The sequence below is a fragment of the Anthonomus grandis genome, chromosome 5, assembly GCF_022605725.1.
Source record: "Anthonomus grandis grandis chromosome 5, icAntGran1.3, whole genome shotgun sequence".
Lineage (NCBI taxonomy): Eukaryota > Metazoa > Arthropoda > Insecta > Coleoptera > Curculionidae > Anthonomus > Anthonomus grandis.
The window spans coordinates 14,483,831-14,496,599 of record NC_065550.1 but is presented as its reverse complement, the minus strand read 5'-3'; the positions used below and the strand labels follow the sequence as shown (position 1 = coordinate 14,496,599).

The window sequence follows — 12,769 nt, the reverse complement described above, 5'->3', positions numbered from 1 at the left end:
TTTCTATTAAAATATCGGGAAACGGCCGCTCTTCCTCTTTTAGTTTTATTTTTTCTTCGTACGTAAATTGGGAGAATTGTTTTATATTAATCAAATTATACATTACACCACATTCATCTTTAGAGTATAGAGATCAGCTGACATAGCACAACACACAACGCAAAAAAACAACCAACAACTAAATGCAAAACCGTCAACAGTCAGCAGAATTACTGCAAATGTTTGCAGCTCCGTTCCGATTTAAAATTCGCTATCTAAAATTAGGGCGAAGTGCGGTGCGGGGCCAGAAAAAGGGCTCAACGCGGAACACAGAACTCGAATGTGGTCCAGCTAGGTTGCGTTAAAGGCATTGTAGCTGTAGTGATGGTCACGCCAACAGTTCTTACTTGACCGACTGTAATAATCAGGTGTTCGTTCGAGGCGCGTTGGAGCGCGGATTAAAGGCATTGAGACCTACTATATGGCGTTCTCGGCCGAAAATATACTGTTTTATTATTTTGTTAGGTTTTAATTTTATTTTACTTAGAAAAATATTAAATAATTTCAAAGATAATTAATCTGTATGAAAATGTTGGGGGTTCTGCAGCTCTTATGCACTAGCCGCCCCTGTTCCATATATTATGTTGGAATCTGATCCATATAATAAAAACAGAAGCCTTCTTGTTCTAGTCATCAACTTTCATTGAATCCTATTTCCTATTTCTGTCTATATGCTGTAAATTTTTTTGCTAGATTAACTAAAATTAGGATGGATTTACAAAAAACAGTAGTGGAAGCTCATTAGATTAGGTAAAAGAGTAGTTTTTACGAAAAGCCAAATTTTCAAGTGATGGTAAATATTGTCATGGAAAAGGGAGAGAGAGCTCCGCTCCTCAGTTAAAGAAAAAGTGAAAAAATTATTGTTTTAAATTATCTAGTGTAAAACACGAAACAATAAAACAATTTTTTACACATCAATTATTGATTTTTCGTTCTTTCACATTCTATGGTGTTTATTCTTTTTTCACTAGAGGGTGTTTTCCTTCTTACCTTAAGTTTGCTAATAATATACCGGTGCATAAAGGAGCCTATTCAACTGATCCGTCGAACTATCGACCTATTATTACTTTCGACTCTGTCTAAGTCTGGCCAATATAGGCATCTTAGAGCTCTTTACTAACTACAACCTGATAAACATTATTCAATTTAGCTTTCTACATAAAAAATTACTGCAGCTAATCTGTTTTATCAAAAACATTCAACTAGTATCACGAAAAAATGCTGTTCAATCTTAATAAGTATGGCTTCATTGGTGGTTTTTCTTTCATGGCTTTTCTGAGAGGACTTACTAAGTATCTATAAAACACGGATACACAAATAATTTTTAATGCCGGGTCCAGACCAAACAGACAAAAGACAGATCTTATTAACTTATCATACCAGGAACATATTTACTGTTCGATTTTTCATTTTAGTCTTAAGTAAAGGAGAAAGATTATTTAAATAATGTGATAAATAATCTGTCGCCTTAAAACGAGTTATCAGTTACCTCGTATTAGCCCCTTGCGTATTAGTTGTTGTATTAGTGACTTAAAAATATTGCAACGTTATTGCAAAATTCTTTTAATTGGTCACAGTATAATATATGCTGTTGATAAATATATTATGGTAACCGGGGTTTTAGGTGCACTTGACCCGTACAAAGATATTTTGAATTATTATACTTATAGTATTTTTGTGTTCAATTTTTGGGTCGTTTATTTATATTAATTTAGCTTACATGGTTTTATTATTTTCAGCCTGATCCAAACAACCCAATTGATGAGAATGACGTGATCATTGGTATCAAGAATACTAAATTGCGATTTTTATGTAAGAAAAAGTAAGTATTTATCTTACTATGAAAATATCTTACCTAATTTTAAAACTTCAATTAAAGTATTAACAGATTTAACGTTTTACAGCGATGCAGAGGTTCTTATGGATTGTAAAGAAGCAATACAGTTCTCATATAAATATCTAATTCATCAGCTCACATATGCTGGTGAGGATATTTCTGAATTTTTACAATATTGGGATGAAATCCTAAGTAATCTACATGCAGTTTTAAGCAAAAACAAGATTGTTTAGTTACATACTTATCTGTTTAATATGTTAGTACATACAATGTGCCCATGGATTGACTTCAAATGCTTTTGAAGAAAAACTATTTAGTAAAGCTGCTGCTTTTGATCAAAGAACATACAATTATTTTGTTTAATTTTATATGATAGATGTCATAGATTAATATGAAAAAGATGAAGCGTTAAAGTCTTCTCTTATTAAAGACCTATTAAATCAATCTTGTACAGATTAGTGAATTAGATTGGACTTAGTGAAAAGAAAGCTGCAAATTAAAAAAGCGACTTTAAAAGTCAATATATGGACTGCATGGGAAGAAATTTGTCTATCTTGTTAACCTTTATGTTATGTTAAAGATGGGTTCATAGGAACATGTTATTCGATTATATAACTTAGACTTTATACAGGGTGATTTTTATAAGAAGGTCATGCTTTTGGGGGATGATAGGGGACGTTCAAATATCAACTATTGATATATCAACTCTTGATATAAGACACTATGGGTCGGAAATGCCTCGAAAGCAAAATACAGGGGGTTAAAGTTTTAAAAAAAATAACAAATTAATTTTTAGTTAATTATCTGTGAATGTTTGGGCAGGCATTGTAGGGGAGAACTTGATTGGTCCGTACATTTTGCCAAGACGTCTGTCTCATTGCAATTATTTGATTTTTATTCGAGATGTACTGCCTGAACTTTTAGAAGATGTGCCATTGGATGTTCGGCAAATAATGTGGTTCACCATTCAACATGATGGTTGTCCGGCACACTATGGTCGCGTTGTCAGGGAATATTTAAACCAAAGATATCCTAGACGTTGGATTGGGACGGAAGGCCAAGTGGCTTGGCCAGCGCGCTCCCCCGATTTAAATCCCTGTGATTTTTATTTGTTGGGTCATTTGGACCAACTTATTTATTCTACACCTGTGCCAGATGAACATGATCTTTTGGCTCGCATTGCAGTAGCTGCAGGCGAAATTAAAGATAGGGGTGAAGTTATTCAGAAAATTCACGACAATTTAACATTACGCTGCAGGCTCTGTATCCAACAAAATGGCGGCCACTTTGAGCACCTTTTAAATTAATTATTATTATTTATTATTTAGTATTTTTTAACGTTATCCAATAAATTTTTTTTCCTTAGGTTTTATTAAAGTTATTTATTTTTAAATACTGATAAAATGGTGCCTTTTGGGAAAAAGATGCAGGATACCTTTTTTTCTGTTAAATAAACCAAGGATTCTTAAAATTTTTAATTATCAGTGGCGTACTATTTTTTTTTTTTATTAAAAAAATACTCTAATGCCTATCTGATCTACGCCACTGGTTGAAACTAAAAATTTACTTTTTACATTTAAAGCATCTTTATTAGGTAGCTTTATTGAAAAAATTTGACACCAATATCTTAAACAGTCAAAAAACTAAAAATTAATTTCTTAATTTTTTTAAAAACTTTAACCCCCTGTATTTTGCTTCTGAGGCATTTCCGACCCATAGTGTCTTATATCAAAAGTTATATTTGAACGTCCCCTATCATCCCCCAAAAGCATGACCTTCTTATAAAAATCACCCTGTATAAACATTGTAAAATAATCAGAGATATGACTGACATAATTTGAAAATTATGGCAGGTCATTGGGTCATCGATGTGTGCGCTTTAAGCGCACTCTCACTAAGAAGAAATTTTATAAATGTGATACATTTTTTTTCATTTATACAGATTGTCTGGTAAGTAAGGGATATAATTCCGCGGAGGTGAATATAATAAAGCTATAATATAATAAAGCTATTAAATATTGGTCATTTTTATAAACTACAAAAACCATGCGAAAATAGATCTACAGTTATACCGAGATGTGTTTGGATTCAGATCAGATTAGAACAGGTAATCACTAAAAATTGTATTTTGAAAAAAAAAAACATATTTTGTAATTAATTTATTTGTAATCAGCAGTAACAGTAGTAAAATAGCATGTTTTTAAAAATAGTGAGAACTAGACCTTTTTTAAAGACCTCTGTTATTAAACAAGAACATTTAACAGTCAAATAGAAATATGTTTTCTTTTTGTTCTCTAAAAATTTGACAGATATTTTCTTGTTGCAGTTATGAAAAATAGTATCTGCCTACTATTTTTATAAAATATGACTTTGATAGAGCTTTTTGAAGATCATTGAAAGAAATTTGTTACAAAATATACTAAACATATAAAAAAAAAGCTAATATCTCTAAACAAAATGTACTAATATTTTATCTTCCATAAGATGGTAAAAAGCCAATACGTAAAAATAATTTAATAAAAATTAACGCCCAAAAAAAAAGTTTATAAATTTTACTACCAATAAAACTTCCTTTGTATTATCAGCACTGGAATTCCGTTTTAGTTGCTTGTAGCTTGAAACAATTTATTTTTTCTATTTGTAATAACGTCACTTATTTTAATTTATTTTTATTTTAAAATTATGCTGGTATGTACTTTTTATTAAACTAAAAGCCATTTCTCAAATTATATATTTTTATCTCCAGTGATTACTTTTTCTCTGCAGAGCGAATTGGAGAGATATACAGATCAGAAACATAGTCACACACAAGTCGGGCCAGATTTTAAAAATGTTTGTCACTGACTATTAGCATTTCTAGGTAATTTTTTTCCGAATTTTGTTTGTTAGTTCTTCGTGCTAACTGCACTTGCAACGTTTTGGAAATTTATTATACTGACTCAGCTAAAATCGGTTTCATTGGTAACTAAATATTTAATGAATTTTGCCTGTTTAGAAATATAAGTTTTCATAGATTTCATGGATGTTCAGCAATTTCTTCCGTGATCTAAGGATTCGCAGCTCTTCATAAAAAGGATTACCAAAAAATAGGCTTAGCATTTCTTGCTACTTTTAATACTGCTTGATTTTACTTAATTGCTAACCTCTCTCTGTTTTAGAAATATTACTAGTGCTTGTCCATAAATAGGGTTTTTGCCAGATCAATCTATTCCCTATGTAATAAGATTCCATTATTTAATTATATGCTTTTTTGAACAAATTTCACAAATGGCAAGTGTTGTCAGCAATAACTTTTACCAAAGTTTTAAATGCGTTTTTTATGATAATGTAAAGCATGGACAGGATAATAAGATGCTGTTTAAACCTATTAATTATTCAGTGGTATGGTAGGGCGTTAGAACCGATATCTATATCGATTTATAAATTTAAATAATAAAAACAAATAGGTACCTAGTAAGTTACTTATTTTATTGGGTATTACGTCACTTATAGCAAAAATCAATTTATAAGATGTGCTCATATGCTCTTCTCTCATATAATCTCATATGCTCAAATATTGAAAAGAAGGAAATAGACTTATTTACGTATTTAAATGAAATATGAACTTAAAGCTTTAACGATACCTTTCGTTATACTTAATTTAATATAACTGCAACAAGTCTTAAATACAATAATTTACTTGAGGTATAATAGAATTTTTATATACCCAGAAGCTTAATCTATTGATCATTTCTTCTTTTCAATATCGTACCTAACGATTGTTTGATACTATATCTTTCAAACAGGTTATTAAAGTATCAATCAATAGTCAAAATATAAAAAAAAGATTATAACAATTTTCGAATTAAGAACAAGATTTAAACGAAAGGCAGACGAGAGATTAGAAAAGATAAGTATATTTTTTCATATTTTTAATTTAATTTTATTTAGCTTGATAACAGTAGTAGATATAATTACCGAAATGTTGGTTCAAATTAGGTATTTTTACTAAATAAGTAGGTTTTCTCATGATTTTCAATTTCGATAATCATAATAAAGTTAGGTAGGATATTGAAAAGAAGAAACGAGCTCAGAGATCAATAGATTAAAACTCAACCCATATGTATATAAAAAATCTATTATACTTCAAGTAAATTATTGGATTTAAGACTTATTGCACTTACCTTAAATTAAATATAACGAAAGGTATCGTTAAAGATTTAAGTCCGTATTTCTTTTAAATACGTGAATAAGTCTTTTCTTCTTCTTTTTAATATTTGAGCGTATGAGTATTTTCTAAATTGATTTTTATTATAAGTGACGTAATACCCAACAAAATAACTAATTATAAAGCTTTTACTTAGGTACCTAGTACCATGTAAAAATCGTTTTTTTGAATAACTTATCCAAAATTTCTTTTTTCTCCAAAACAACAACATTTATCTATACAATTGTAGTGCATTAGAAATTCTACTCCGTTCATAACTCCTTGATGACGCAAAAAATCTCCTTTAACATCTCTTATGCGTCTTTATAATTTTTAGAAATTATTAAAATGTCATAAAATAATACGAGTCGAAAAATACATAAATTGCAGCCAAAAAATTAAACCAAATTTTCGCGACCCTGTTAAATTAAAACTTGTAGATCAAATTAATTGGCTTTCGTTAAAAAGACAATTTTGGATTTTTAATAGTCTTATATTGATCTCCCCTGTACACTAACAAATCTGCTCTGTACTTACAAGACACCCTGTATATGTAAAGTTTTTGCATGTTGTTTCGGTTCTATTATAAAATTTTTACAGCCACGACTTCAATATAGTAAATATTATAACTAATTTATGTATGTTATGTTATTATTAATAGTAGCAGATTTTAAATAGTCCAGTTTTATTTTAGTACTTTAACATGTTTTAGTTTCGTTATATGTATGTAACGATAGATATGCAATAAGTATCAAATGAGTCATTTTTATTTAGAGCAAAATTTAAATTATTTTTGTGAACAGTTTAGAATTTCTGCCTTTTGAATTGGGTTTTTATTGTGATATTACAAGGTATTAGTTTGAAGACAAACATTAGCTTTTGAGTGGCGAACTAGAAAAGTCACTTAAAAATATATGTTATGTCCCTTTACGTAGTTTGCGAAACAGTAATATTTTTACCAAATGCATCAGCCACTACTCTCTTTTTAATATCAAAGCAACGACTTATATAAAAGTATATGTTATTAAATTGTACATAACACTCAAGATAATTTTTTGCATATCTGCCACGATTTACTAAAAACGTCTTTAAATATGAAACTAAGTGATCGTGTAAATTTTAAATATTGTAACTATTTTTACACTAGTCTTAACCAAAGTTGCAGAGAGAAAGTTGATTCTTAAAATTAAGATCATAGTTGTATTATTTGGTTAAATATATATTATTTTTTATTATTTTTTTTATTTCGAAGCCGAACACTTAAAAACTTCATACACCATCTAAAAGATAGTAGTAACTAACTTCTTTAGTTGCGATTAATTCATATGAGCTCTGAAGAAGCCGACAAGGATGATTGTAAATTAGATTAGATCATTATCTATAGATCAGATCATTAGTAGCAACTACACATAATATATCCAACATGTTTAAGTAAAATGTTGCCCAAGACTGGGTATCATGAAGGCAGGTATGTGTGACTAGGCCAGTTATTATGCCGCATCTTGCTGAATAACTTGACTTACTTGGCAATAAATTCTGTGTTTATTTTTCAATCAACTGTATACACTGTCTTTTCGGAAAGCACAGTGTTTTAGTGGTTTTACAAATAGAAAGTATTTTTTATGAAATAAGGTAATTGATACGACGTGGTGGTTATCTTTTATTTAAAAACATAAAAAAACGCCAGCAGAAGTAAATCAGTTGGGAGTATTAACGTTATTTAAATTAACACATATTACTTTTGCAGCTACGTAAGTACCCGAGATGTTTCTTTTTTAACTTATGTAAATTCCCTTCAGGGACGATTTCTGCCAAAAACTCTAACTGTATGCGTTTATATGCATCTTCTATGTATATGTAACTTTTTGTGTTTATTTTTGTGTTAGAAACATTGACTGTTTTATACACACCGTATATAATAATGGTTGGTTCTTAATACACACTTTGCAAATGAAAATAAACACAACGTATCGATCCTTAATTCCCTACTCTGCACGTTTAACTTGCGGCTTGTTGGAAAAAATACAAGTAATGGACTCTTCTTAACATATGCCTTTTTTGGGACATGTTTTTTGTCCAGTATTTTTATTCCTATACTCGTAAGAATCCTACATAAAATGGTTATGATTGATATGTTAAAATGGTTTTTAATATATAAGTATTGAAAGTTTCCTTTCTAGTGGCTGATGACACACTCTGTTTTCATCCCTGAGGATTTTAAAGGAAGATCTTTAGAAGGCTCAAACAATAATTTTTTAATTGCTGGAATCTACTTCTATTTTATCTAAGAAGATCTATTTAAATTTATAGAGGCTATATCGCAATATTTATAAAGATACGCCAGAATTGTATACGAACTTGAATTCGTAAAATTATTATGGACTTAACTAATTATAAGCTATATATATTACAGATTTTAATTATATTATTCCCATCTGTGTTGGTGCGTCTACGGAGATGTTTCTAGCGTAAAAGTTTATTTTTGTTTTCAGTCTTAATAAACTTATATCATGTCAATAGTATCGAAACCACGAATTCTTTTGCTTCAAGTATTTTTCTCGATTGATGGACGAGAATGTGGATATATTCGTCCAATCTATAAGAAGCAAAGCTCTTAAATGACGAACTTTTTCTGTGTACATATCTGCACAGATGTTTAACGAAGGATATTCAGAAAACGCAGTCGGAAAACCGGTGTGTCTTTTTTCAGCAAGGAAGCTTACACGGCCCGTAGAGTCCGTAGTTTTTTAGCTCTTTGTTAGTTACTTTTTGGCTTTAGTTTTTTTTTCCAAAAAGTTTTTTTTAATTTATGCTAAGGTAAATTTAACATTTTATCAATTTTGGTTCAAGATGAAAGTTACGAGTTTATCCTTCTGCAGGTTATTAATGCAATACGCATAAAAGATGGCCGCGTTGACATAAGCTAAAAAAAATGTTTTTTTTTTAATGTTCTAATATACAATAAAAGAATCTAAAACGTTCTCTTCTGTTTTTTAGACCTCCTAAAGAACTTTAAACCAGTATAATATCTGATATAACAAAAGCGAAAAAATTATTAAAGGGAAATAAACCGAGTTAAATACAGACCAGCATTCAGTAAGGAATAAAATGGATTCATAGCCAGTACACTTTTCAGTTTTATCTTAAAAAGTTTGATATTTTGGATATCCTTGAAGTTGGGCGGAAAATGGTTAAAATTTATACCAGGTCCTTTTTGAACTTGTGTTAACCTGGCTGCTGGTATGTATAGATTGTATAATGTTCTTGTTGAATATTTATTTATATCACCACACTTTTCAAGTTGATCCAATTTTTTAAAAACATAGCAGGCACAGTGTCATATAAAGATTTACAACTGTTAGAATTCCTTCAGAGCTAAAAATATTACGGCATGTTTCCCTAGAAGGCAAAGAAATTATTGTCCTGAGAATTATTTTTTTGGCATAGAAGAACTGCACCGATATTACTGGCGTTTTCCCAAGACAATAATCTATATGTTAATATTCATTGGACTGAGCAAAAATAAAATATGTTTAATGCTTCCTTATAAACATACTGCGTAAGATACACATATTACATACACATTTTACATACACTTTGAATGTGGTTGTTCCAAGATAAGTGCTGATCAATTGTAATTCCGAATAAGTTGGTGGAATCTTTTTGTACAAAGCTTGTTTGTTTATCCTTAAGATGTAGGCTAAAATCCTGCACTATTCTAAATGGTGTTAAAACTTAAAAGTTAGTTTTTGTGCTATTGAGAGAAAGATCATTTCTATTACACCATTCATCTATATCCCTCACACACTGATTGGCCTGGGTGCTTAGTGATCCATAATCTTACTCATTTACAAAAGCAGAGGTTCATCAGAAAAAGTATTATATAATTTCTGTTTGTTGTCAGGAATAGATAATTTATAAACACTTAAAAAAGAAAATACACTACCTTATGGTATTCCTTCCCTTATAGATGTCCAGCCTAAGAAAGTAATACCAAATGCTGGGACCTTTCAGCTAAATAACTCTTTATCCATTCGTAGGCCAAACCACTAATTCCACAGAGGGCAACTTTTTTAAAACAATTATGATTTATTGTATCGAAAGCGTTTGAAAAGGCAAAAATATACCCAGTGGATTCAATTTTGTGTTAAAGTTTTCAAAAATATGTAGATAAAAAGATATTATGGCATCTTCAATTGATCGATTCATTTTAAATCCAAATAGTCTATCAGTTAAAATTTTATTACGTTCTAGAAAACTAATCAGTTTTAACTAATTTTTTCGTAATGACCTCTCAAATATCTTTGAGAAAACTGACAATAAAGTAATTGGCCTATAGTTTTCAATAAGGATTTATTTCCCTTTTTTGTGTATTGGAACTAATATACAGAAACAGCTGGAAAATATCCATGTTCAAATGACAGGTTTATCAAATAGGTAAGTGGAGGACAGATATCTTCTGTACAGTCTTTTATAATAGAACATGGCGTCTCATCAACTCCACAAGACCTCTTGCTAGTTACTGATTTCAAAATATTATAAACCTTACATTCTGTCATTGGTTCCAGAAAAATAGAGTTTATATTACCATTACATGGAATATTTATATTAGTGTTTGATTTATTTTTTTTTAAAAGCTCATCAACAGAATTTATAAAAAAGTTATTGAAAGCATTTCGTAATTCAGTTTGGTTAGTTATTTTAGTATTCTCATACTTGATTATAACAGGAAGATTTTTACTGTTTTGTTTAATTTTAGTGTGAGAGTTTATAATATTCCAGGCACATTTAGTAATATTTTCAGAGTTTTTGAGTTATAACCTTTTTTTGCCTCATAGATATTCTTTTTGTGACGATTTTTTATATTTTGGTTATTAGAGTGTCTTACTGTATTGAAGATCTCTCGTAGCCTGATACCTTCATCTATAAGCTCTTGTGTGACCCAGGAATTTCTTTTGTGAGTCTGGCACTTCATATATTTTGGTGTGGAAAAGCAATATTAAAAGGGCCATAATAACTTGAGAAAAAATCAGTGAAAGTCTCCATACTACCTATAGTATTAAAATCCTGTATTCATTTTTTTTTAAGTAAGAATTTGAAATAATCTATATTTTCCCGCGTGAAAAACCTTTTTTGAATAAATTTGCTAGAATTTAAATTTGAAGTTTTACCGAAGTTGCAATATAAAATTTCTGCCCTACGGTCAGAAAAAATTAAATCCAAACTATCAGAATTTGAGACTGTAACATGTGTAAAGATGTTGTCAATTAAAGTATTTGATTGAGATCTAGATATATAAAAAAAGAATGTACCAGTCCATATGAACTAATAACATTTACTACATTAGATATTTTTTCGTCATTAACATTGCTAAAATTTAAGTTAAAATCGCCAGATACAAATATAAAAGCTTTACGCTTAAAGATATATAGGGCATCCATAAAGTAAGTAAAGGATAAATTCAATAAAAATGAGATCGACCGTTTCTGAAAAAAAACCCGAACCCATCGACTTTAATATTGGGTTTAGGGTTTTTCTACGTGGAAATGAAATATACAGGGTGACTCATAAAAAAGATATGATTTCATGTTTTTTAAATGGAAACCATCATTTTTGAATGCAGAAACAGAAAGAACGCATTTTTTAACAAAGGATATGGTACAAATGAATAGTGGTTACATAAATTTTGAACGAAAATGATAAAATGTAAAATTAAAGAAATACCTATCTAAATTAAATGTTGGTATTTTGGTTTTTTTGTTGTTGTTGAAAGTGTCAAAAAGTGAATGTATTTTATGAATGAAGTTTTCTTACATTTTCAAGTGGTGTTTATTCTTTTTGAGAGGCGAAAGCAGTGTCATTCTACGTTTTATTAGTAACTACACTTGATTACCTACTGTTATTGTATAAAATATGAGAAAATACACTTAACGTGAAAGAATCGAAATCTTGTGCATGATTGGTTTCGGAGATATGTCGCGTACCCAAAAGGAGGTGGTTCAGCTGTTTAATGCAACTCATCCTGATCGGTGGCCTATTAGCCAAAGCATGGTAAGCAGAGTTGAAGCAAAGTTTTGGGCATGTTCGGGATACTCAAAAAGCTAGTCGGGGTTCTATAACTGAAGAAGATGAACTTAATGGTCCAAGATAATCCTACAGGCATGGCTTCTAATGTTAATTTATCGCGATCTACTGTGCATAAAGTATTGAAAAAAAGCAAAGTTCCACCCTTATAAAATATTCTTATTTCAAGAGCTATCGGAAGTTGATTTTGATCGTCGAAATGAATTTTGTGACCAAATGCAGCAATTATGTAATGATAATAATAATTTTGTAAAACGGATCATATTTTCTGACAAAGCAACGTTTACCCTAAACGGCCATGTAAATAGACAGAATTGTCGATACTGGGCGTCCGAAAACCCTCATTGGTTTCACAGAATGTTATACCCAAAACCCTCAAAAAGTTAATGTGTAGTGCGGTATAGTGGAAGGAAGAGTTTTAGGACCTGACTTTTAATGACACTCTCACTCGTGAGAGGTATTTAGACTTTCTTCAAAATGATCTTATCCCCGCTTTGAAAACTTTGTGTCCGGATTTGGCAGAACCCGACATGCAGCAACGTGATCTTTTGGATAGATAGACGAGGGCTCATTGAATGGTCACCCAGATCGCCAGATTTAACTCCCCTCGATTAATTTTTAAG

At 30.3% G+C, this 12,769-nt stretch overlaps 1 protein-coding gene across 2 annotated transcripts in view; it reads left to right on the top strand.

The window, feature by feature from the left end:
• LOC126736580 (ATP-dependent RNA helicase DHX30-like) overlaps positions 1 to 12,769 on the top strand; it is a 47,371-nt gene that overhangs the window by 26,059 nt on the left and 8,543 nt on the right. The window contains exons 11-12 of one of the 2 annotated variants that reach the window (XM_050440987.1): positions 1,779 to 1,861; positions 9,060 to 9,302. In XM_050440987.1, coding sequence (XP_050296944.1) covers positions 1,779 to 1,861; positions 9,060 to 9,078 — 102 coding nt within the window. In that variant the 3' untranslated portion in view covers positions 9,079 to 9,302. Of the gene's footprint in view, positions 1 to 1,778; positions 1,862 to 1,943; positions 7,298 to 9,059; positions 9,303 to 12,769 lie in introns of those variants that run through there. The other variant, XM_050440986.1, reaches the window with a different exon arrangement.